This window comes from Pan paniscus, chromosome 1 (genome assembly GCF_029289425.2).
Source record: "Pan paniscus chromosome 1, NHGRI_mPanPan1-v2.0_pri, whole genome shotgun sequence".
NCBI lineage: Eukaryota > Metazoa > Chordata > Mammalia > Primates > Hominidae > Pan > Pan paniscus.
Window position 1 is genome coordinate 157,130,863 of NC_073249.2, and position 27,165 is coordinate 157,158,027.

At 34.5% G+C, this 27,165-nt stretch overlaps 1 protein-coding gene across 12 annotated transcripts in view; it reads right to left on the reverse strand.

The window, feature by feature from the left end:
• Positions 1-27,165, reverse strand: part of LRRC7 (leucine rich repeat containing 7) — a 577,334-nt gene that overhangs the window by 401,309 nt on the left and 148,860 nt on the right. For 2 of the 12 annotated variants that reach the window (XM_055117394.2, XM_055117401.2), the window contains exon 3: positions 26,440-26,516. The exons of the other annotated variants lie outside the window; for them this stretch is intronic. In XM_055117394.2, the coding sequence (XP_054973369.1) occupies position 26,440 (1 nt within the window). In that variant the 5' untranslated portion in view covers positions 26,441-26,516. The remainder of the gene's footprint in view (positions 1-26,439; positions 26,517-27,165) is intronic. 12 annotated transcript variants of the gene reach the window in all.

The following is a 27,165-nucleotide window of genomic DNA, read 5'->3' on the forward strand; positions in this document are numbered from 1 at the left end:
GCTCTATAAACAATAAGGTCAGGTTTAATAGAGCTAAAGGCACTAATATAATTATATTTTCAGTCACAAAGATTTAAAACAACCAAGGTCTATAGTATATCTCTGTGAAATAATAGTTACCCTATTTTTCTGCTTTAATCTCAGAATGGTTGATCATGCCACTGCAAAATTTAGTAAACATTATTAAATAAATGTCTCATATCCCAAAGTATTCAAAGCTGGTTGCTGAGATATCTCACAGTATTTACATTCATGACTGTGTGCACGCACACACAAAAAGACACACACATACACACACATAAATATCTTCTAATGAACATCTAATCTAAAGATGCTAAACACACCCAATATAAAATATATGATTATATAAAATTATTTTACTCATAAAATGTTTGCCACTAAAATTATTGGTTTGCAAATCTTTTCACTGAATATTCTATGTTACTTAGTTATATATAACTTGTATAAAGCGGGATGATTATAACTATATTAAGATGTCAAGAAATCCTCATTCTAACCCTAATTCTGATGCAAACCAATAAGTGTCCTAAACTATTTGATATTTAGTTTTTCATATGTAAAATAATAATTTTTGACTGGGATTGTTCATATCTTCTCCAAAAGTAATACTTACAATTCCAATTATTTCATGTACTCACTGTACTTTATTCAATTTATAACCTTAAGGATTTTAGGCTGTTTTTCTTTTGAATTTTTATGTCACACAACTCACATAAAAACACACACCTACACATATGTTTTTAGATTTCTGTTCTTGCTCTTTTAAAATTATGTTGCAGTCTCCATTCACTGTGTAAATCTCAGTGCCACTTTCTGAATAATTTATATGGGCTTACACACACGATGGAAGTTCATTTTGAAATGTGGTGAGGCTTCTAAGTAGGAGAAGGGTCTGATCAGATTTGCGTTTGTATCTTGCTGCTCTGTGGAGAATAGTTTGAAGAAGGTTGGGAAACTAATTAGAAGGCTCCTGAAGAAGCTGTGGCCAGAAAGGAGGTACAGAAGAAAGGAGTGAACACAGCAAAAAAAAATCCAGTGAATAAATGACTAAATTAGAGTCGTAATCAGCAAGACTCGGTGACTGGCTAGTCATGGTTGGTAAGTCTTCTTTAGCTTGCCCCTATTCTGAATACTTTTGGAGGCTAGTAGGATTTGGTTATTAATTCTTCCCTCTCTTCCTCATACCTGTCTCTGTGCTCTCTTTCTACGCTAATCACTGTCAAATTTCTGCTTCTCATCACTGGTTTTCATCTACACTGCATTTGGTGGTCTGGCCTCTAGTTCCACTTCTAGTCTCTAGTATCTCTCTTTTGTCCATGATTCTTTTCTTTTCTTTATTTCCTCTTCTTTTCCTGCTCTTACTCTTTCACGTCTTAGATTACATGTCACCTCCTGGATTATGGAGGTGCCAGATTTAGCGAACAAAGAAAAACAATCAAACAAACAACAAAAACCCCAGGATACCCAGTTATATGTAAATTTCAGATAAACAATAGATAGTATAGGAATGCTCCATGCCATATTTTGAACATATCTATATTAAATTTTTTAAAAAATTTAAGCATAACTTGGCATTGTATATTTTATCTGCCAGTATAGATTAGGAGCCCCTGCTAAATGCTCCTGCATAGCTCAGCGAGCTCAGCACTTTCCATGTCATGTAGTAAAATTGTTGACACGACCCCCTTACCCACTAGCCTGTAGAACAACATGCAAGTTTGCCTTTGGTCATTGCAGTTCCTCTAGTACCTAGTACATATAATGGATACTTAATAAATATTCGTTATTTATTATTTACATATATACAATATTTACAATGAATATTGTATATATTTATGAATACTTCCACTAGTCTGCTCTGTTTAGGGCATTAGCTGTTGTTATGGGCTGAGTTATGTTTTCCCCAGATTCATATGTTGAAGCCTAACTCCCACTGTGACTGTATTTGGAGACAGGGCTGTTAAATCAGTTTAGTCTAAAGCTGCCTCCTTACATATTAAAGTTCGGACTAAAGGTTTTCTGTACACCGTGAACTGTAACAAGTGGAGATGTAAACCGAATATAGCCCACACCTGTGCCAATCGCTGAGTTTTGGCCAATCACATGTAGCCAGCTGCTCGAACCCTGTTCGAATAAGGCAAACGCAGAGCTGTAATCAACCCAGTTGTTTCTGTACCTCACCTCTGTTTTCTGTAACTCACTTTCCTTTTGCTGTCCATAAATCTTCTACCACGTGGCCGTACTAGAGTCCCCATGAATCTGCTGGGATTCTGGGGGCTGCCCAATTTGCTAATCATTCATTGCTTAATTAAACTCCTTTAAATTTAATTCGGCTGAAGTTTTTATTTTAACAGCCTTTAGAGAGGTCACAAAGTTGAGGCCCCAATATGAAAGGGTGGGTGTCCTTATAAGTAGAGGAAGAAGGAACACTAGGGATGTGTACACACAGAGAAAAGTCCCCATGAGGACACAGCAAGAAAGGAGCCATCTGCAAACCATGGAGAGAGGCTTCAGAATAAACTAACCCTGCTAGCACGTTGTTCTTGGACTTTCATCCTCTAGAACTAGGAGGAAATTAATTTCTGTTGCTTAAGCCACCCAGTTTGCGTTTTGTTATGGCAGCCTTGGAAGACTTATCCAGCCATCCATGGTATGTAGAGCCATCGTAAGTCATTGTGCTTCTTTCCTTCTGTTTAGAAAACTGACCAATCATATAGCAGAACCTCTAACCTCTCATTACCTATTTCCTCCATTTGGTTGCTTTCTTCCTTTCTTCAGTAGCGTTCTGTTGCGATGCTGCTCATATCTGTAAACACTGGATAGTTATAAAACCAGGTTCTAACTAACAGAAGACCTTTTTTACTGTACACTTAAGTGCATTCAGTTTGCTTAATGATAATTCTTTGTTTAATAGCATAAATCAGCAGCCAGTTTCTTCTCTGGTGATTGACGTCTTGAAAATTCAGATTTGTAGCTACCATCGTACACAAATTAAACTTGTTTTTGGCAAAATATGACTTTGTATCTTCAGTAACTAGCTACTTATTAAATTAAATGAGATGTAAATTACCTAGCACAATTAACCAGTAAATTGTCCAGTTAACCAGTAAACAGCTCACTTTTCCTTTGATAATAAAAATGTAAATCCTAGTCGGAACAATTGAAAAAAATGAACACAAAGGCCTACAGTCAAATAAATTAACTTTGTAAAAGTGTGCTCCCAATCTTATTACAATCTTTTGCTCTTTGATGTTGTATTCATTCTGAGGCTACACAGTTTAAATCATCCTACAGCTGCTAAGCAGGCTTGGCAGTAGTAGAAAGATGGCCTCAAGCTGTTCTTATCCTTGGTGGGTAGAAAGAATTTCTTCTTCTACATTCCTGGGCTTACAGGGGACCAGCTGAAAGCCCTATGGCTGCCCCTTCTGTGACTAATATATTTAATTATTGTGCTTACCCTTAGCTTGGCCTGCCTTCTGCTAGCCCCCAGCAAGGCCAGGAAAAACTGTATGGTTTATATTATGATATTTGCTAGCTAGTACCTATCTCCCCTCTATCTCTCATTTTCTAAGTCAGAGAAGAATATATGGAAAAAGCAACTTAATTTTCTTTCTCTATGTCCTTTATGCATAAGCTCAACCTAATCTTAACAGTGTTCTTTCCCATCAGCATCGTTTTACCTCTGGTTACCATAGTGACCAGCTACTGCTATCTTGCTTTTAGTCAAGCCTCTCAAATCCTTTTTATGGTTCAATACAGGAATTTTGTATTATACCCAGTAACCTAAAAGCTGCTATTTTTGGCATAATGATAGTCCGATTTTCCTCTTTAAGGGGTTTCTCACTTGGCCATCTTTTTCTAGGTCCTGTTTGTTTCCAAGCTGTAAAGAGTCTTCAAGAACTTTCTCCTGCCTATCTACTTTTTTCTGTCTCCAGGGTCCACTTAAGTTTTTTTTCTTCTCCGTCTGCCAAGATTTAAATGTGTAATTCCTGATAGTTTATTAAATAAAGCAGTTTAGCTCTTTCTGTGTCTTATTTCTCTCACATAAACTCTCCCTGGGGGGCCTTGCCTTTACAAGGAACAGAACCCCAACTATGTTGATTTTGAATAAAAATAGTCTTTCTTTTTCTCTCTCTCAAAGGGGTATTATTCAGTCTCCCTAAGCAACGGGCTCATACAGCAGCCTACTGATAAAGTAACACTTTGTGTGATAAGAAAAACACACAAAGGCAATTTTTCTAAAAGTAGGATTTTTATTTCAAAGAGTTTCAAGTTTCAATTTTATAAGATACTTAATGAATTGACAAAAGAAAAGCAAGGAAAGGAGTAAAAAGATGAAGAAAAATATTTAAAAAATAGATTTGTATCCTTTTCAAAGGTCCCGTGAAATACTTAGTTGTAGATCAGTACTAGCTCTGGCGCAGGTAAACAGGATGATAAGAAGGCAAGACCATGGCTTATGAGATGACAGGGTCAGGGTGCAAATCCCAGCTCTGCCAATTACCAGCTCTATCATTCTAGTTACCTTCCCAATAAAAGAGAAACGTTCCCTCTAAATAAAGCTGAGTGAAGTAATCAATGCAATATTACTTATTAGAACTCGGTACATGGCCATTTTTGGTGGTCTCAGTGAGACATAGATGGTCCTCCTTAAGCAATTCAGCCTTCATTTGACACTAAAACCGATCTCAGTTAGCCCGGACAAGATGTGTCATCCTCTGGAATAAGATTAAGCCATTTCTGCCAAATAGTCAGATTTCCTATTTGACAAGTGCAATAGAGTCCACAATCAAATTCCCTAGGACGAGGCTGTGAAATAAACGTAGACCAAAGCCCATCCTTCCCTTTGCCTCCTGTCTTACAAAGCAAAAGAGTAAAGTCCAGCCCTAATATTTATTAAAAGACTCTCAGCTTCTTAGTCTTTGATCCAAAACTCTGGTATGAGACTGTGGTGAGTTCAAGGATTTTGGAGCCAATCAAGGAAAAGACACAACCACAAGATGGCAGTATTGCACAACAGTCTTTATTAGGCAGCACTTGGACAGGTTTGCAAGAGTTCTGGGAAGTGTCTAACACTGGAAGACCTTCCAGATACAATAGCATGGGACCACTACATAGAAGTAAATTAGGGCAAGGAAATTCTGGGAAAGCAGGGAATTGGACAGGGGGTTTATATGTCTAGCTGATGTCACTCAGCAGCCATGTGGGGGAGTCTCTGGGTCAAAGCTACAAAGGGTAGCATCAAATAGTCACAGGGTGTATTAGTCCATTTTTTTCATATTGCTGTGAAGAAATACCTGAGACTGCGTAATTTATAAAGAAAAAGAGATTTAATGGACTCGCACATCTACATGGCTAGGAGGCCTCACAATCATGGTGGAAGGCGAGGGATCTTTAGAGCAAAGGCATGTCTTCCATGGTGGCAGGCAAGAAAGCCTGTGCAGGGGAACTGCCCTTAAAAAGACCATCAGATCTCGTGAGACTTACTATCACGAGAACAGCATGGGAAAAACCCATTGGCATGATTCAATTACCTCCCACCGGGTTCCTCTCACAACACGTGGGGTTTATGGGAGCTACAATTCAAGATGAGATTTGGGTGGGGACACAGCTGAATCATATCACAGAGTTTGTCTAATCTCTGGCTAGTGGATGTTAAGTGAAGTTTTGTAAAGAATGCAAAGCAGGCAGACTCAAGTAGCTTACAGTATAATAATTTGGGCTATATGTAAACCAATCGGAGATGTAAGAATTTGAGTTTGGCACTGGCAGGCTTGGAACTAGCTATGAAGAAGTAAACAGTATAAAGACCAATACAAAACGGTCACCTTTAACTCCTTTCTATAAAAAAGACTCATCCTTTCAGAACCTTGGTTTACAACTTATTGTCTCACATTAATCCAAAGGTTGATAATATCAAAGGCAGTGTAAAGATAATGATGGTGATGATAATAATTACAATGGCTACATTAAATAGGCAAGGGCCTACTGTGAGCCTCAACATGGAGAAAGAAGAGAAAGAACCCGCAGCCTGGTCCCCTTTCCTCAGATAAGGCAGCAAAGTCCCAAAGCCCTGACTAAGTGAATTCATATTCAAATAGGTGATGGCTTTACTATAAAAACTGTATTTATTCACCACACACACACATTTATATTAAAATTAACCCAAATTTTCTGTAACTTTCCCAGTAAAAATTTTTATCTCTCAGAAGATGTTTTGTTTCTTGGAAAGAGAGTCATTACCTAACTTATTCCCAAACACTGATAAATTATTTTTGAAAACCTGCTCTTGATGATAAAAATGTCTCTTTGTCATTCAAATACTACTGGATTCTGTTAAAGTCTGAAGAAAATATTAAATAATTTTATTTGTGTAAAAAGCTAAAAATAGAAAAGCAGTAATTATAAATAATATTCCTTGTTTTCTAAGAGATGAAGTATAGCCAAATGACTTAGCAAATGTTAAAACTTTAAACCTACTTGGTTTACTGAATAAATCAATAATTTTCTATTCTTAGTGAATTGGTCAGAAAAAGTAGTCAAATCTTACGAGAATTCAAAAAGTACATTACAGAATACTTTTTCTGTAGTGTTTAATCTCCTAAATTTCAAATGTTATTTTTGGAAAGGGAAATTGTGAAGTAATTGATTTCAACATGTTATCATTAGACTTGTAGGAAAGCATCAAAATTATTATTAAAAAATGGAACAATGCTAATGTTACTAAATGTATCCATTTTTCTCAGCACCATAATTTTGAGCATTTTAACCAGCCAAAGTGAGCTAGACTTACAATTAAATTTCTATTGTTTTATTGAATCTAAAAAATCATTTAATCAAAAATAAATTCATGACCCAATAGTGATAAGGTGTGGGGTGGTAGGGGGAGAGAGGCAGAGAGAGGTAGAGAGAGAGATTGAAAAGGAAGTTTTGCAAGGAAGGGAGTGAAACAGATAGGGAAGGGAAGGGAGTGGGAGAGAGAAAGAGAAAGGGGCGAGGAATAAAAAGGAAGCTTCTTGAAAGAATGCTAATACCATGTAGAAAAATGATAGGATATGTCCATCTTGCAGTCCCAAATGAGAATTCAGTCAAGGACCATCAATGGAAGTTATAACTATCGGGTAAGAAAGTTGTTAGAGTCAGGGTATTCACACACTTTCAAAACCCACACGTTATTTACTAATTACAAAGGGGAAAATGTACTATGCAAGAATTTAGCATCACCTCCACTAAGTGGTCAAATTTAGTATCACCAGCTGTGGGACAAATTAATATAATATGCCTTCTGATGTGATAGAATAAGAAGTACAAGCACCAACAATCTAGTAGTCTTGCCCAAATGGATAATCTAAATACAATAATGAAGAAATAATTAACAAATCCAGTATATGGGACCTTTTAAAAGATGACTGGAGAAGACTTTTGAAAAAGTCAATGTCATGAAAAACAAACATATTGAAGAAACGCAGAGAAACTACTGTAGCATGAACACTGATTGGATTAAAAACAAAACAGTCATAAAACGCATTTGTGGGACCACTGGGGAAATTTAAATATGAATTATATATTAGATATTATTATGGAATTATTACAAATTTTCTTAATCCTGATAATGTTGTTATAGAAAACCACCTGATAATGGTGGTTATAGAAAAGACTGTCCTTAATTTAGGAGAGGTAATATGAAATATTTAAAGAGAAAGTATCATAATATCTGCAACTTACATAAAACTAATGTGGCCCAATGTTGGCAATTGGTGAATCTAGGTAAAGATTATATAGGTGGTTTTTTTCCCTATTTTAAACAGTTTTTTATAGATAGTTTCTGAAAAATCTAGAAACATTTTATTGTTCTCATGTTTATTGTATATCACCATTGAATAAACATGCTATTTATCTACATAACTTAAAAGAAGTATTTATCAATCATTTTGTCTATAGTCCACTAAAATTGGAGTAAAAAATGTCCGAAGCATAAAACCAAATTAAATTTCTATTGCTAATTGCTTCCTATTTCCTATAGAAACAGGAAGTAAAGAAATAGAAAGTAAAGAATTCAAAACTCTTATTCAGAAATTTTACTTAAAGAATAATTCTACCCATAAAAATCTATCCAGAGTTAAATATGTATAAAGTCATGCATAATCATTTATAAAAGCAAAGAAAATTTAGAAGAACTTAAAATTTAGCCATAGAGAAGTGGTTAAACAAATATAGAATGCACTTAGAATGAAATACTATATAGCCATTAAAATGATATTGTAGATAATGATGATAAGAAGTTCATATTGTTTATATTAGTTCACTGGTTCATATACCTCTTACTCAGAAATAATGGTCATGTAAAACTCACATACTGTATTATAATTTTTTAATTAAAATGATATTTATTTAAAAAATCTTTGCTATGTATTTCTAAGAGTAAAAAAAGCTCAACAAACTGCATATTCAAAATTATCCCTTCTCATGGGTCCATGGTATGTGTATTTGTGTGTGAAAGGGTGTTCAGATAGAGGTAACTGAAGTTTAACAGGGGTAATCTATGACAGCATATGGATGCTTTAAATTTCCTTTATTTTGACTTTGTGTATTTTTTAATTTTTCTGTAATGTCTGTGTTTTGCTTTAGTAATAAGATAAACAAACTAATATAAAACAAAAAAAGTTAAATAGGAACTTGGATTGCTGATAAATAAAAGTGACACTCCCAACCTTAATGTTTTGCTATTTATGTCATTTCAAGCAGAGCTCCAACTTTTGAGGTTTCTTATTACAAATAAAAGAACCACCTCATCAACTCAAACTCCTATTTATAATAACCTAAAAACTACAATAGGATTATTTAGGAGACACTAACACTAGCTGATTTGGTTGGTGGGTGATCAGTACAATTAACAATAAAAAGAAAGTATGATGACATGGTTTCTGAGATGGAAAACTTCTGCTATTATAGATGCATTATCTGATGCAGAGAGCCAAATGCCTTTGAACAAAATGACATTTTTAGCAAAGGCACTGTTTTTCTGCACAAAAACAGGTGCAGTATTGAGAAATAAGTGGAAGAGGTTTTTAGTGTTAGCAAAGAATGGTTTGATAGTTTAAAGAAGAGCAGTGTTGGGCATGACATATAGCACCAAAATTCAGGGGAAATTTGAAGTTACAACAGGAGAGGCCCCAATTTACAACAATTTTATTTTAGCATTCTTCAGAACTAAAATAAAAAATAAATTGACAGTCACTTGTAGCTAACAAAGATGAATCAGGTACTCAGTTAATGCAAATAAGGAAACATGAGTTGAAAATAACAAATAATCCAATCATGTCATTTTTCCTCCTTTCCTGGAGGACTAAAATAAAATTACTTCACTGACTTAATTTTACACTCTCTTCTCTGTCCCTGGGTGAATAATGTGCCATTTCATATAATCTGAAGAAAGTCGTGTTCACAGAGAAGTGGAACAAGGAACAATTATAAGCTTAATTGCATGTCTAACAGGGAACATCGAGTATCATCAGGAATGTTGCCAGAATTCCATTAAAGAGCTCTGAATTAAGAGTCAAGAGAAGTGAATTCTAGTCTCAATTCTGCCATTAAGTAGCCACACCATCTGAGTCAAAGCATCTTTCTTCACATGTCCTCATTTATAAATAGAGCACACTGATCCTCATTTTTGTGATTCTCTAACTCTAAATGTCTTAAATAGATAAGAAAATACATGTTCTATGTATTTTTTCTTAAATTGTCTTTTCTGCAGAAACACATCTAGATTTCTTCTTACACTGAATCTCTTCTAGAAATTAGATATCCCTATCACATTTGCCTGGCACAGAGCCTCTGGATCAATTCCTGGGCCATTGATTAATTCCCACTTTCTCAGGAATGTATGGAATCCCTATTAACCATAAATATGCTTTATATCTAAGGTGTTAAAGCGGTTTACTCTATTGAATTATCTTCATAAAAGTGTGTCAGTTGCAGCCCCATCCTCATTCACATTTAATTTTTAGTTCAAGTAAACTATTTTTGTATATAAAAAGGAGACAGATGAGCTCTTCATTTTGTCAAAATTTAGAATCAAAATATTGCAAGTATATATTAAGCCCAATTGAGGATTGAAGAATTCTGTTTTCTTCAGTATGGGACTTTATTATTATATTTACTTAAATCTAATCTTTCTAGATTATTGTCCCTGCTTGTCAATATGAAACTTAAAAAAAAAATTCTCTTGCAACAGAATGTTAACATACTGGCCTTTAAATAATTGCTCTTTTAAAGTTCTGTGAATTTGGGAAAACTATTGGATCCTTTATTTCTAAGTTTTCAGGGACTTTTTAAAAACCTGACCAGAGCTTTTGGAATTTCTCACTGACTGCATATTTTAGTCATAACAGTGTTCATCTTTCCTTGAGCAATTAGCTGTATGTATTTTTTTTCCTATTTTTCATTAGATTGTATAAATCTATCGAACTTTAAAAAATTCTAAACAACCTTTAAAAAATCTTTTTTTGCCCTAGTATTAAATATTTCCTTTATTTAAAAAAATACTTAGCTTTTTCTTGAAGTTATCTTCCAGACATTTTTAAATAAAGTCAGTATTTTAAAAACTAGCTAATTATTATTACTACTAAATTGGAATTACTTTTGTAACATGTAATACTTTTTTTAATTGAGAGTCTGTTTTCCTTTTTTATTTCATTTTCTAGGCACTGAATGGCTCAAATAATCGTTCCATTGGTATAAAAGAAATCAAGCAAAACACTTTGTCTAGTATTTTAAATATATTAACTAGTTAGCAATAAACATGTTATTTTTGTTCTATAAGGAGAAAATTTAGGGACAGTAGAGAGGACATTTTCACATTTTACTTGGAAGTACCCAAATAACTTCTCACTAATAATAAGCAAGATCTTGTAATAATGTAGCTCCTATTTCATAAGTGCTTATAAACTGCCCAGAATATCTAATGATATTCTCCCTCTTTCAAAATTCATCAATAGAGAATCCTTGTATAGATTTGCTAACGTTCATAGATGGAGACACCTTTTAATACGTTGGACATTGAACATTTTGTCCCAGATAATGTTTTTCAAATTGGTTCTGCAATAGCAAAGTGAACACCTTTCAAATGTACAACGCAAACAGAAAGCTACCATTGAAGAAGATGTCTAAATACATTTATCATTCTCTTTTTCAGAGGGCTAAGTTAGGAACAGTTTATTTCCTGTTAGCATCCTCCAAATAAGCACATTTTCTTGTGTTTCTTCCACATTTTGGTAAAAAAAAATAGTAAGTTTATACTTGATACGGTTAGGCTATATCTCCACCCAAATCTTATCTTGAATTGTAGTTCCCATAATCCCCACATATTGTGGGAGGAACCTGGTGGGAGGTAATTGAATCATGGGGGCAGTTACCCACATGCTGCTGTTGTTGTAATAGTGAGTGAGTTCTCATGAGGTCTCATGGTTTTTTTTGGGATGGGGGGAACGGAGTCTTGCTGGAGTGCAGTGGCGTGATCTTGGCTCACTGCAAGCTCAGCCTCCCAGGTTCACACCATTCTCTAGCCTCAGCCTCCCGAGTAGCTGGGACTACAGGCACCCACCACCACATCCGGCTATTTTTTTGTATTTTTAGTAGAGACGGGTTTCACTGTATTAGCATAAGTTGGTCTCAATCTCCTGACTTCATGATCCGCCTGCCTCAGCCTCCCAAGGTGCTGGGATTACAGGTGTGAGCCACTGCACCCGGCCGAGATCTCATGGTTTTATAAGGAGCTTTTTCCCCTTTTTCTCGGCACTGCTTGCTGCCGCCATGTAAAGATAAATATTCTTGATTCCCCTTCTGTTATGATTGTAAGTTTTCTGAGGCCTCCTGAGCCCTGAATTGTGAGTCAATTAAAGCTCTTTCCTTTATAAATTACCTAGTCTCAGGTATATCTTTATTAGTAGTATGAGAACAGACTAATACAGTAAATTGGCACCAGGTAGTGGGGCGCTGCTCTAAAGATAGCTGAAAATGTGGAAGCTACTTTGGAACTGGTAATAGGCAGAGGTTGGGACAGTTGGAAGGGTTCAGAAGAAGATAGGAAAATGTGGAAAAGTTTGGAACTTCCTAGAGACTTGGAGGACTCAGAAGACAGGAAGACGTGGAAAAGTTTGGAGTTGCCTAGAAACTTGAATGGCTTTGACCAAAACGTTAATAGTGATATGGACAATAAAGTGCAGGATGAGGTGGTCTCAGATGCAGATGAGGAACTTGGAAACTGGAGTAAAAGTCACTCTTGCTAAGCAAAGAGACTGGTGGCATTTTGTCCCTGTCCTTGAGATCTGTGGAACTTTGAACTTGAGAGGGATGATTTAGGGTATCTGATGGAAGAAATTTCTATGCAGCAAAGCACTTAAGAGGGAGCAGGGAATAAAAGTTTAAAAAATTTGCAGCCTGACAATGCTGTAAAAAAGAAAAACCCATTTTCTGGAAAGACATTCAAGCCCACTGCAGAAATTTACATAAGTAACCAGATGCCAAATACTAATCACCAAGACAATGGGAAAATGTCTCCAGGGATGTCAGAGACCCTCATGGCAGCCCCTCTCGTCACAGGCCTGGAGGCCTAGGAGGGAAAAATGGTTTCTTGGGCCAGGTCAAGGGCCCCCTGCTGTGTGCAGCCTCAGGACTTGGTGCCCTGCGCCCCAGCTGCTCTAGCCTTGGCTAAATGGGGCCAAGGTACAGCTTGGGCCATTGCTTCAGAGAGTGCAACCTCCAAGCCTTGGTAGCTTTCATGTGGTGTTGAGCCTGCAGGTGCCTAGAAGTCAAGAATTGAGGTTTGGGAACCTCCGCTTAGATTTCAGAGGATGTCTGAAAAGGCCTGGATGACCAGGAAGAATTGTGCTGCAGGGGCAGAGCCCTCATGGAGAACTTCTGCTAGGGCAGTACAGAAGGGAAATGGGGGCTTGGAACCCCCACACAGAGTCTCTGCTGGGGCACTTCCTAGAGGAGCTGTGAGAAGTGGGCCACTGTCCTCCAGACCCCAGAACGGTAGATCCACTTATAGCTTGTACCGTGTGCCTGGAAAAGCCACAGGCACCGAATGCCAGCCCATAAAAGCAGCCTGGAGGGGGGCTGTACCTGCAAAGCCACAGGGGCAGGGCTGCCAAAGACTATGGGAGCCTATCTCTTGCATCATCAGCCTGACCTAGATGTGAGACATAGAGTCAAAGAAGATAATTTTGGAGCTTTAAGATTTGACATCCCTGCTTGATTTTGGACTTGCATGGGGCCTGTGGCTCCTTTGTTTTGGCCAACTTCTCCCATTTGGAATGGGTATATTTACATAATACCTGTACCCCCATTGTATCTAGGAAGTAACTAACTTGCTTTTGATTTTACAGGCTCACAGATATAAGGGACTTGCCTTGTCTCAGATTAGACTTTGGACTAGGACTTCTGAGATAATGCTGGAATGAGTGAAGACCTTGGGGGACTGCTGGAAAGACATGATTGTGTTTTGAATTGTGAGGACACGAGATTTGGAAGAGGCCAGGGTGGAATGATATGGTTTGGCTGTGTCCCCACCCAAATCTCATATTGAATTTTAGTTCCCATAATCCCCACATGTTTTGGAAGGGACCTAGTGGGAGGTGATGGAATCATGGGGGCGGTTACCCCCTTGTGCTGCTCTTGTGATAGTGAGTGAGTTTTCATGAGATCTGATGGTTTTATAAGGGGCTTTCCCTGCCTTTCGCTCAGCACTTCCCCTTGCTGCTGCCATGTGAAGAAGGACATGTTTACTTCCCCTTCTGCCATGATTGTAAGTTTTCTGAGGCCTCCCCAGCCATGCTGAATTGTGAGTTAATTAAAGCTCTTTCCTTTATAAATTACCCAGTCTCAGGTATGTCTTCATTAGCAGTGTGAGAATGGATTAATACAATACTATTGCCATTATCCAGCTTATGTGCACACTCTTCAGCAATTTATTCCTTTTTCTTTAGGCTCAGCTGCAAAACTTTAAGTTCACTTCTTTCAATTGCCAAATGGGTAACAGTATGAATGAAGTTGAAGCTTCCTTTATTGCAAATAAGTTCTATTCTCTATTAGGAAAAGTTGATCCAATTTCATAAAATGAAAGAAAATGTAATTAATTTTCACATTTCTTTGGTTCATGATCATGGAAAGAGCTGGGATTTGGAGTCCCTTTTTCTTTTTCCAGTTCTCTTACTCTCCACAATGGCAGATATTTTGATGTAGCAATAACTATCTAATCTGTCTTGTTCACAAGGAGTACACTGCACAGTAGGTGAAGCCAATGAACTGCAGGATAACTTTATCCTTCCTTCCCTTGCTGCATATTTTATGGCCTTTAATGTAGCTTCATTTCTCGTTAAATGCATTCTCCAGGCAATTTGACAGATGGGACTGACTTTTTTTTGTTTATATGGTATTTTCAAAGCAAGAACAAATCTGCCCATTTCAAACAGTTTCTAGTTAGATCTAAGTAAAGATGTTACATGATTCCCATTTTTTTTTAATAGGGAGAGTGTGAGTGGGGGTTGTTTTTGGTTAAATCGAATTTAATAGACTAGAAATTTATACTTTCCAGAAAACCTGTCACTAATACATCTTAAATATTAAACGATTCTATCAATACATTAAAAAGAGAAATAAATCTATGGTACTATATATTCTGAAAAAAGTAATAAAACTGCCAGTAAATACACATCTCAGGTGACTGCCAGAGACAGCTGGATATTGTATTAAGCACCTGTGGGGAATGGAAAGACACAGGGTGATAAAAATGGTTGACACGAGGATATAAGTTCATGTTGATTCAAATCCCTTCTGGGAACTATTTTTACACCATCCTCACACTCAGAGCTTCCATAAATTAATAATTGCCAAAATGATTAACAGCTTTTAATCTTTTTCTATATTTATGAACATAAGATTATGGTAAGATTTCGTAGTTATAATTGTAGCCTATTTATTTAGTGTCTTCTTCTAAGGAAATGTAAAGTCCCACAGAAAATATGTAAAACCAGACTCTTCAATACACTCTGAGCCTTCAAATAATACATCAAGTCTTGGTTTATAGTTTCTAAATTCCTCAACTTAGAGCTCACACAGAAAGCCTCCTTTCTAATGAAAATTGATCTAGAAAAAGCAATTCTGTAAAGTATGGTAATTTTACACATAAGTATTAATGGGAGTGGCTATAGGAATCCACTTAGACTTGTATTGTCCCCTATGGTACTAGTGACAACTCAGTGAAACAGTGAAAGAAAAGACAGCTACTTAATTGCAGGACATATAAGTAAAAGAAGTAGCTATCTAAGAAGAAAATCTGTCAGTAAAGGAGTCAGATTGGCAAAAAGATGATGGCGGGGAAAATTTGGAAGAGAGAATTGGTGGCTATAATTATAAAAACCCCTTACAGCAAAGCATTCTTCACATTCATTTTCTTCATTCTCTCCTGGGAAGCTGTGAGGTGCTGACCATCCCAGATCCCTTGCAGGATGGAATCATTCATTCTCCCAGCTGCCATAAGGTTGGCCAGTAATGGCTCACCAGTGCATCCCTCTCTGGGCCCTGCCCTTGACTGAAGGGAATTACCTCATCCAGGATACATCCCTCCAATGACTGAGGCTGGTTTGAAAGCCCAGTTGCCTTGCCTCATTTTGGCACAATACTGAAGGGCTTTCCCAGCTCCAGTGCTACCCTTAGGTTCCATTGAGGCATGTGTTGCAACCTCACTGTAGTTCAAATTCTCTCTCTACCCAGAACCACCCAATAATTCTCCTGCACACAAATTTTTACCTTGGAGTCTGTTTCCAAGGAATCTGACCTAAGATACAGTCAGTAGCTTAACCTACATGGTTATAAAGTTCTCCTGCAGGTCCCCAAATATCTTAACCACCAGATTCTATGAACTCAGACTTTCTTTTCTTTGCAGTTTTTTATTTAATTCTGTTATTTTTTCCTTGGTATTCTTTTTTTTTTCTTCTGTGGACATAATTGACTCTGGCCCTCTTACATTTTCAAATCTTAAAGAAATTTAAAGGCAAGTTTTGCTCTCTATTCTCTTCTTACCTTGCTTCTTGCTTTTCTTGGTCAACCTCATTTATACCCTTGGCTTTAGTTACAATCTTCATGGTAAAATCTCCTGAATCCACATCTTTAGTCCAGATCTCTGTTCTTCATTTCAGAAACACACTTACCCACTTAGTATTGCTACCTGGATATCCAATGACTGTTCCTGGTAGCCATTCTCTCTACCTTCTGCCATAATCTCCCTCAATCTATCCTTTACACTATGACCAGTGGTGCCATATTTAATGACATCAATACAACTATTGTCATTGTTCCATTGTTGTTGTTTTAAGGAATCTTTACATTTCTATCTAATAAGCCTATAACTCTATAGAGCTTTATTATGGTGATAAAATTTTATGATAGCTTCCTCATCCAATTTCTTTCAAGGAAACTCTTTCCTCCTGGCAATACAGTAGAAATAGAATGACCCTTCAAGTCATATAGAAATAGACTGCAATGGTTTTCCCTTTAGTAACCAGGGTAACTGTCAAAAAGCCACTTAAGTAACTTCTCTGCATCTCAGTTTCTCATATTACTTATACAGATAATATGAAGGCTAAGTAAGAAAATGTGTGTATGAATGTATTTTGACTACATTGAAATGACTTGATAAATGTGAATTTTACTCTCTTCTGCTGTTCCATCTTTCTCTAGGTTAATGGTTATAGCTTTAGTTTAAACAACTAAACTCAGTTAGTCAATTCCAGCTAGAGAGTGCTGTCTAGGCTACAGGTAGGGTCCAGGCCCTTTGTTCAGCACAGATGATTTAGAAATATGGTCAAACAGACATGGCAGCATCAAAACTTGATTTCCTGGTATTGGAACACTCAGGGCACAGAAACCAAGCTGCTGGGTCATGTGGGGCTCCCCAGAGCAGCACAGGTCTGGACAGGAGCCTGGAGTGTGAAGCTGGTTGTAGTCTCTCTCTGGCCATCATGGCCTTGAGAGACAAACACGGTTTGTCAAGTTCCCTTCTTGCCTCTAATCTCTCTTTCCTGTGTTGACTATTTCTGGCTCACCCCAGAGTTCCAATAACTTCCTCTAATCATATTAAAAACGTTTAGGCACCTTGAGTGTATGTTGGCATTTCGTACCTATACAGAATCTGAAGAATCTTGTCGTCAATTTCATTCTTTAGATTTTCAATTTCTGCGCATATAAATGCCACCTCTAACCTGTAACAATTGGTTTTCAATTTTAGGTTATTCTTCATGGACAATATTATATTATTTAAAATTTCTCTTTGGCTTCCTAACAGAATGACTGATATACTTTCAGTAGGATATGAACTTGGAAGTTGTTTGGAGTTAGTACAGTTGACCCTTGAACAACACAGGTTTGAATTGTATGGGCCCACTTAAACGTGGATTTTCTTCCACCTTTGCCACCTCCAAGATGGAAAGAGCAACCTCTTCTCTTCCTCCTCCTCCCCCTACTCAATGTGAAGACAAGGATGAAGACCTTTATGATGATCCACTTTGACTTAATGAACAGTATATATATTTTTCTCTTCTTTATGATTTTTAAAATAACATTGTCTTTTTTCTGGCCATATAAGAATACAGTGTCTAATATACTCTGTAATATACATATATATAAAACATATATATATATTAATTGTCCAGTAAACAGCGGGTATTAGTAGTTAAGCTTTTGTGGAGTCAAAAGTTATATTTGGTTTTGTGATTGCTTGGGAGGATTGGTGCCCCAAACCCTTATGTTGTTCAAGGGTAACTATATTTGTAATAGTATAAGCTTATCACACTTTAAAAAAACTAAATATATGAACCAAATAAATGTCTAATTATTTATAGTAACAGTTGAAAAGGATTTATTCTAAAATAGCAAGTTCCTATAATACAGTGAAATGATTTTATTTTAAAAAAATTCAATAACCACAAAATTGTATAATTTTCTGGAGTTTCTCTACCACCCACAAGTATAAGTCTCTAGCAAGAGTTCCAGCACCTAGAATAGTACTCAGCAGGTAACAGATGCCCAATAAACATTAGCTGCATAAATAAATCCTACTATTGAAAAAGCATAAATTTGTCAATTTTTTGTATAATTTATCATATTTTATTCTTCTTTACAAATTGTGAGCAAGAACTTCTTTTCAAAAATAAATTTGTCCAATTTGATTTATATTTCTTGATTCTCAAATAATTATCATAAGCAATGTTTATTGCATGTTATGTACTATGTGTCCTGTTGCTTGCTATTCTAATCCATCTCTCAAACTGCTCTCACATTTATATTCCATATGAATAGCCCCAAATAACTCATTCACAAAGGCATAGGTTTTCATGTGTTTTTTGAGATGGAGTCTCGTTCTGTCGCCCAGTCTGGAGTGCAGTGACGTGATCTTGGTTCACTGCAACCTCCGCCTGCTGGGTTCAAGCGATTCTCCTGAAAGGCACAAGTTTTATCAGTTTTGTTTGCTGCTTTATTCCCAACACTTAGACAATATTAAGAGATGAGTACAATTATATCCATTTGTTTCACAGATGAGGAAAAAGAAGCAATGAAAAATGAAGGAATGTACTCAATTTTAAACAGTCATAGAAGATAGTGCTAGATTTTAAACTAGACAATTCAACTCCAGAACATGTGGTTTTAACCACTGCTTCCTTGACTTCTGTGTCTTTGCTAGCCTTGAGTCCTACTTGCAGTGAATGGAATGTTTTCATCTCCAAAATTTATATGTTGAAATTTTAACCTCCAAAGTAAAGTGTTAGGAGAAGGGGCCTTTGGGAAGTATTGAATTCATGACAGCAGAACTCTCAAAAATGGGATTAATGTCCATATAAAAACGACCCCAGAGACTCCCTTGCTCCTTCTACCATGTGAGGTTACAGTGAGAGCACAGCTGCCGATGAAGAAGGGGACCTCATTAGACACTGAATCTGCTGGCACTTTGATCTTGAACTTCTCAGCCTCCAGAACTGTAAGAAATAAACGCTGATTGTTTATAAGTCACTCAGTCTATGGCATTTTGTTATAACAACCCAAAAGGACTAAGATATTTTTCTACCACTGTAACTTGTAAAAAATAGAAGGGTCTCTAATATCATATGAAATGAATAGTCATGAAAATGAAAGTTTTAATTTCCAAATTCTGTTATTAATAATTTCTGACAACTGTCCAGTAAAACACAAAGGAAAACAAGAAAGAAGTCGGAAGGACTTCTGGCAACTTATTTACTGTCAGAATGATAAAAAATTCAGCTGTATGCCTTTCCCATTTTTGGTATTTTGAGACAATTTTTTCTCTTCATATGTTAAGTCTCAAATGAAGTTGTGCTGCTTTCCGTTTATTGACATCTGTTATCTAGGAAATGACTTTTTCAGGATAGCCATATAAAAAACGTATGAAGTCATCTATGCATTTCCTAGCAGATGTTAAAAGTTCCCTAATTGTAAAAGTGAACTTTTTCACAATCATAGGTGGGTCAAAATAAAAATAATTAAATAATTTAGGAAGACAGACATACTGTCATTAATATCTCTAAGAATTACCTAACTGCTTCGAGAGAATTAAATACCAATAGAAATTATAAATAGAAGAACCACATATAATAGAATTAAATAGTTCATTCCATTACAAAAACAAAAGATGTCTTTTACCTCATATACCTTTAAAAACGATGGTAAAAACTAACATAAAAATGGCAAAAAACTAACATAAAAATCAAATTTTAAGCTGGGGAAAATATTTGCAATGCATTTGAAAGAAAATGCATATATATTACATACAAAGAGTGTACGTACGTGTATATATCACATACAAACAGTATGGTGTATACCATATATGGTATATATTGCATACAAAGAGTAGTTACAAAGCGATAAGAAAAAACCAACAATAAAAAAGTCAAAGAATATCAATACACAATTTATAGAAGAGTATATGACTAATACACATATGAAACAATGTTGAATCTCTCTAATAGAAAAACGCAACTTGAAGTAATTCAGACATTACTTTATGCCTGGCAGAATGAGAAAAGTGAGAAAAGTGATCACACCCAACTTCTGGGTAGCAATGTGGGCAAAGGATATTAAATATATAATCCTGTGGAAATGTAAACCATCACAGCTTTTGAGTGCATTATCCATCTATTAAATTTAGAAAGTCTTATTCACTACATTATGGATAATGGCAAAAATTTGGAAGAAGCTGTATGCAAGGCAACATTATAAAATCTAGCAAAATTACAAAAAGGCATACCATTGTACATAGCAATTTTATTTCTTCTAGATATGCTTACATAGATGCAAAACAGTCTTGCATATGCTCATTTAGAGCAGCTATGTTCATGATAGCAAAAGACTGGTTGCAAAATAAATCAATACAATGTACGACAGTAAGGAGCTGTCAAAAAATAAAACTAGAAAATTTTTCTGTGAGCATATATGAAATTATCTCTAGTATTTTCTATTAAGTAAAAAGTCATTGAACAGTGTCTAAACATGCTACAATTTCTATGGAAAAGGAGAAAAATATATATATATGTACATAGGCTTACATATGTGAAAACTATTTCTGGAAATTTTTATAAGAAGCTGATAATGCCAGTTAATTCTCTCTAGAGAGGGAAATTGGCTAGGGATAGAGTTGGGAGAGACTATTTTCAGTTTATCATTTAGAAGCTTTTGATTTTTGAATCACATGAGCTGTTACCCATTGATATTAAAGATGATTTTTTTGCATGACAGTGTGAATGTACTTAATGCCACTGAAGTATACACTTAAAAAAAGGTTAAATGGTAAATTGTATTTTATGTATATTTTCACACAATAAAATAATTTTAAAAATAATAATTTTCTTAAAGTACTTGTTTCTCAACAAGTCTGTACCTAAGGATGTATATATCCTTTGAGAAATGTAAGTAAATAATGATAGATTCAATTTGGCTCACATACCATTATTTTACATGGCAAAAAATTGAAAACAGGATAGTAAATTATCCCTAATTAAGAGATTTTTAATAAAAATTATCCAGATATAAAATCGAATGTGGCCATTAAAGAGAGTACTTTATGAATGAATAAATAAATTGTGATATATTGTATAATGGCATATTATTCAGTGCTAAAGAGAAATGAGCTATCAATCGATGAAAGGACATGAAGAAAACCTAAATGCATATTACTAAGTGAAAAAGGCCAATCTGAAAAAACTACACACTGTTTGATTCCAATTATATGATATTCTGGAGATGACAAAATTATGGAGACAGAAAAAAAATCAGTGGTTGGCAGAGATTAGGGAGGATGGAGCACAGAGGAGTTTTAGGGCAGTGAAACTATTCCGTATTATACTATAATTGTGGATATAAGTCATTATACGTTTGTCCAAACCCATAGAATATACAACACCAGGAGTAAAACCTAATGTAAACTACAGACTTTGAGTAATAACTATATGGTAATGCAGGTTCATCAATTATAACAAATATAACACTCTTGTGTGGGATGTCGATAGTGGGGGAGCCTGTAAATGTGTGGGGATAGATGGCGAATGGGAATGATCTGTACTTTCTGCTCAAGTTTTGCAATTAATCTAACACTGCTGTAAAAATAAAGTCTATGTTTTTACAAATAAAAAGAATTCTGAGTAAAAGAAAAGAAAGGATACATTAGTCTGTACTAGTTGACGTATAAAGATTTCCATAATTATTTTGAAGAGTTCTGGAGATGGATGGTGGTGATGGTTGCAAAACAATCTGAATGTAGTTAATGTCGCTGAACTGTACACTTAAAAGTGGTTAGATGGTAACTTTTATGTTATGAGTATTTTATCCTAAGTAAAAAAATTAAAAAATATTTAAACATTATTTAAACAATAAAACCAATAAGCATCAAAGGAGCAACAATAAGATTAATGACTGTTCCTAACAGAGAGGATGAAAGCTAGAAGACAATGGAATGTAATCTTTGGTGCTGAAAGAAATTCTATAACCAGCAAAAATAAGGTTTAGAAACATAGATACAATAAAGAATTTCCAGAGAAATAAAAACAGAAAATGTATTTCCAGGATACCAGCACTAAAAGAAATCCTAAAATGACTCCTTCAGACACAAGGAGAATATTTTCAGAAGGAAACATAGATATGCAAAAGAAATGAATGACAATGGAAAAGTAAATGTGCAGGTAAATATAAATGGATATTGACTATATAAACATGAATAGAAATATTCTAAGTAATCCTTAAACTGTGAAAAATGTCTTCATAATGGCACAAGATGGAGTTAAAATTTTCTAAGATTCTAGCAATATCAGGGAATTGCTAGTAGTAATTATTCATGTTAGACTGTAAAAGTTGAAGATGAATGTGAAATCTCTAGAGTAACCACTATAAGAACAGTATAAGAATGTATATCTAATAAATTAACAAATTAAAAATGGAATAACAAGAAGTATCTGTTTATTTCCAAAATCCAAAAGAAATTAATAAAGGAGAGAAAAAAATATAAGTAGGTGAGTTAAAGAGAAAATAAATAGTAACATGATAGATATAAACCCAAGTTTATTTTAATAAATATGAATGTAAATGGACTACATAACCCAAGTAAATATCAATACTGTCAGATTAGGTTTTTTAAATAAAGGCTACTATAAGATGCTTACAAGAGATCGTAAATATAAGAACCAGAAGGTTGAAAGAAGGGTGCACAAAGAAAAGCCATGCAAATATTAACCAAATGTAAGTTGGCAGTGTTTGTGCTAAAAACAGAAAGAGTAGATTTTAAAGCAAAAGGCATTATTAGAGATAAAAAGTAACATTTTATAATGATAAAGTGATCAATCCATAAATAATGTAAATGTTAATTGTGGTTATCTTTTGAGTAGTTTTTAAAGCAATTTTTACATTCTTCATCATACTTTTTTGTATTGTTTGAGGTTTTTACAATATACATGAATTATTTATATCACCTGAAATAAAACAATAAAACCATTTTTTACTGTAGACAGAAAAAGAAATAATGCAATACAAAGATTTAAGAGTAATCTTTCTAAATAAAAACTGTTTAAAAAGATTTAGTGGTTGTTATGCTCTGATTACAATTATGAAAATTAAGTCTATAATGCTAGGTCAAGAAAAATAAAAATAGAGCTAATGAGAATCAGGTGGAAAATCACAGATGAGAGTGTTATGTAATCTCATTTTCTTCTTAGTCCTATTTGTTTATTTAAGGATTAGAAAATAGTTAGATAATTCTGAGTGTATTTTCTGCAAGTAGATGATATAGGATTACTTAAAAACAAAAAGAATGTGGGAATGATCCAAAGAGAGGAAAGAACTGATTCATTCATTCATTTATTCATTGAATAATTACTTATGAGTACCTAGTCTATGCCAAATACTGACTGAAATTATCATTTCTGAGGCAAATAGAATATTTGTCACTCTAATGTGGGAAATTACTTTTTCGATTATTAGATGGAATAAGTCATGCATATTTGATGGGATTACCCAAGAATAACACTTCCTTAACTAACATACTTTAAATTGAATTTGCTATTCAAATTATGGGGAGACTTGAAGTGTTTATAATAATGATATCCTGAATGATATTCTGAGAATAAGTAAATCTGACTTACAAAAATAAAACTACCCGTAGATAAGTCTGAAAAACATAAATGAATCATTGGGATTGAAATAGGAAAGAGATAAAGAATAAAGATGCTGTTGAAGAGGATTCGAAAACCATCTGGCATCGAAAGTTGGATTAGCTCTGTTGGGGCTCCCAATTACTGACTAATTGCAATATGCAAAAGCGTTTTTTCCCTCCATCATTCTCCTAGAATTTTCAGGAGCATTTAACACTGTTGCCCTCTTTGAATCTGTTGGCTTCTTTGGTTTCTTTTAACAAAACAAAGACACTGGAAGTCAGTTTTTCTCTTATTTCTATCAGTTTCTGTGGCTAATTCCTCTTTCTTCGAACAGAATTTTGATGACTGAACATTGATGATCCTAAAAGTTCTACCTGTGGCAATGTTTCCTTTTCACTCAGTACCTGTTTTTTTGCCTGATAAAATTCTGGCAGCTTCTATCAGCATCTCTATTCAAATAGATCAACCCATGCTTTATCCAATCCCAGAGCTCCAGTTTTGTGTTTTCACTATCCCTGTGATCATCCCCCATTTTGCTATGCAGGAGACATACGAATGTTATGTTCCAAGCTACAGCTACCGTTTTAATATCCTCTATTTAAGTTAACTGTTATTCTTTTAGTGTTCCAGGTCTCAAATAATGAGATCACAAACGAAGTTGCTGTGGAATCTGGCAAACAAGATATTCCTTTCAAATCAAGTTCTTCTCTTCTCTATCTCTACCATATTCCTGAGACTGGCTTACAACAAGCCATTGATTTCCCTGTTTCCCAGCACCAAACTCCCTGCAGTCTAGTCTCATATTGCTACCAAATGTTTCTTTCTCTCTTTCTTTTCTTTTCTTTCTTTCTTTTTCTTTCTTTCTTCTTTTTCTCTTTCTTTCTCTCTTTCTTCTCTTTTTCTCTCTCTTCTCTTTCTCTTATTTCATTTCTTTCTCTCTCTCTTCTTTTTCTTTCTAGTCTCTGCTTCTCTTTTCTTTCTTTCTCTCCCTCCTTTCTTTCTCTTTCTTTCTTTTTCTTCTTTTTCTTCTTTCTTTCTTTTCTTTCTTTCTCTCTTTCTCTCCCTCCTTCTCTCCCTCTTTTTCTTTCTTTCTTCTTTCTTTCTTTCTTTCTTTCTTTCTTTCTTTCTTTCTTTCTTTCTTTCTTTCTTTCTTTCTTTCTTTCATGTTCCAATATCTTTTAAATTATGGCCTTCTAGAGTTCCTTCTCAGCTAAAGCTAATATTGACTATTATCAAGGTATCTATAAACACAATTTTACAATTTTCCCTCCTTCAATATGAAGTTGGCCCAACTGAACTTTGAATTTTGCGGGTGCTTGCCTTTCCACTCCCTCATAGGATAAGCGTGTGCCACTTTATGGCAATCTAAGATGAAGAGTCTAATTTTATAAATCAAATACACTAAGGACTAATAATTTTCATTATAAAAATTTTCATTATAAAAATGTTTTTCATCTTTATTGTCATTGCTTAGTATTCTTCTTATCAAAATGTGTGGTTCCAATTGTATAAATATATGATAGAGTTATCTGTGAAGTATTTATCATTCATGACCTGTCATTCATAAAGCCATCAAAGAAGATTGAAAAGGAAGAAATGTCTGTTGGTTTATATAATTTTTTTGGAATCTGTACTGCTAAGCAATTGAAACACAATTTTACACATTTTCTGTGGTTATAGAAATATCTACTACTATAAAATTTTAAATATAAAACATTTATGCACAAAATTTTGATTATGGATACTGCCATCATTTTGTATACATTTTTGTTTGCATGTATATTTTAATCATTACTATTGAATAAGTCCTATTAAATTAAGAACTAGCTGTATTAAGTTCTATCTTGAAAAAAAAGTATGTATATATGTATATATGTAGATATACATGTAAAATCAGTTTTTAATTGCAAACTTAGTTCCCTTCTCCATACCAGTGAAATATTTATGTAAATACTTTCTAAAATCCTTTTAGCTTTAGTATTTTCTGATTTTATTACAATTTTTGAGATACATTTGTGGATAATCAACTCTGACCACTTTAATATGGAGCGATGAGATTCTCAAAGATTCTTCTTGCTATTCAAATAATCTTATTTACTCTTTCCACATTCTTAAGTTCATTTTTTATCCATTTATCTAAACATTGCATGCTTTTATCATTGAACCTCCTATTTCATTTCTTGAAAATGTCAGGAAATACTGATAAATGCAAAGCTCCCGCTTTGTGCCTGGATTTCATTTGATATCACCTTGAATTTTTGAAATGTAACCTTCAAAAAGGAATATAATTTCACTTTATTTCTTAGAAGCATTATTATAAAATAATATTTATGAATGGCTTATGAGAGGAATCAATGCATTTACATAGTGGATAAATATGTCACAAGACATAGGCAGATTCATTTACTCTTTTTATGAAGGAATAAGTATTGAATTAGGGGCTCTAAAAATAAGACCTGAGAGAGGATACAGTATTTAAATTCATGTTTCTTATAAAAGTAATTTCATTATTACTGACAGAAAATGAGTTTCCTGAGATTCATAGTTACATGTTTCTTCCTAATTATTTTTGTGATGTGATATAGGTTAACATGAAAACTGCTAAGTATAAATTTAAAATGACAAGACTATTTGGTAATTATAGAGTAAAATTCCCATAACACTACTGAATTCTATATACTTAAGCATAGTAAAATAATATAGTATCTACTTGCTAGTTATTCCTGTCTCTGCAGACTTCTAGGTTGTGACCACTTTGACTTGCATTTTTTTTCATGTAGCGGGCTCCTTTAAAAAAAAAGAAAATTTAAAAAATTTCAATTAACTGCAATTATAAATTGACAAATGCATCTAAATGAACATAATAAGCAAGAATGGAATGTGAAGAGCTTAATCAGATGCTTCCCTAATTGTCAGGTTACATATCCTATAAGAATAATTCCACAAACACTGCCACTAAACATTAGAGCTGTGGGTATATAAATCCAGGGTGGAATAAAAGGATGATACTGTTGTCCAACATTCTTCCTTAATGCAACACTTTGGTACCTATAAGCAAAAATGCTTTGTACAGTGCTTTTCCTTCTTGCCTATTTTATTTCTAATAACTAAATAATAAATGTAAAATGTATTTTTCCTTATCTTGAATTTATAAAAAAATTTAAAAAATATTTTATAATTTAGATTCATACAGGTTAGAGTTGCCTTCTCTAATTATTCTGAATCGATAAAATTTTATATCTTGCTATTATACCTTAAACACTGATTTGGTGATTCCCAGTGATCATTAAAACAAAACTAAATGCTTTGACATTGTTAGTTATTATATGTGCATATAGTCATAGCTTAATGTATTCAGTACATTATAACTAAAATAATTGAGCCCAAAATCCCCAAATGCATTTGTAATTAAGTGTATTTTAGAAAAGTGACTTGC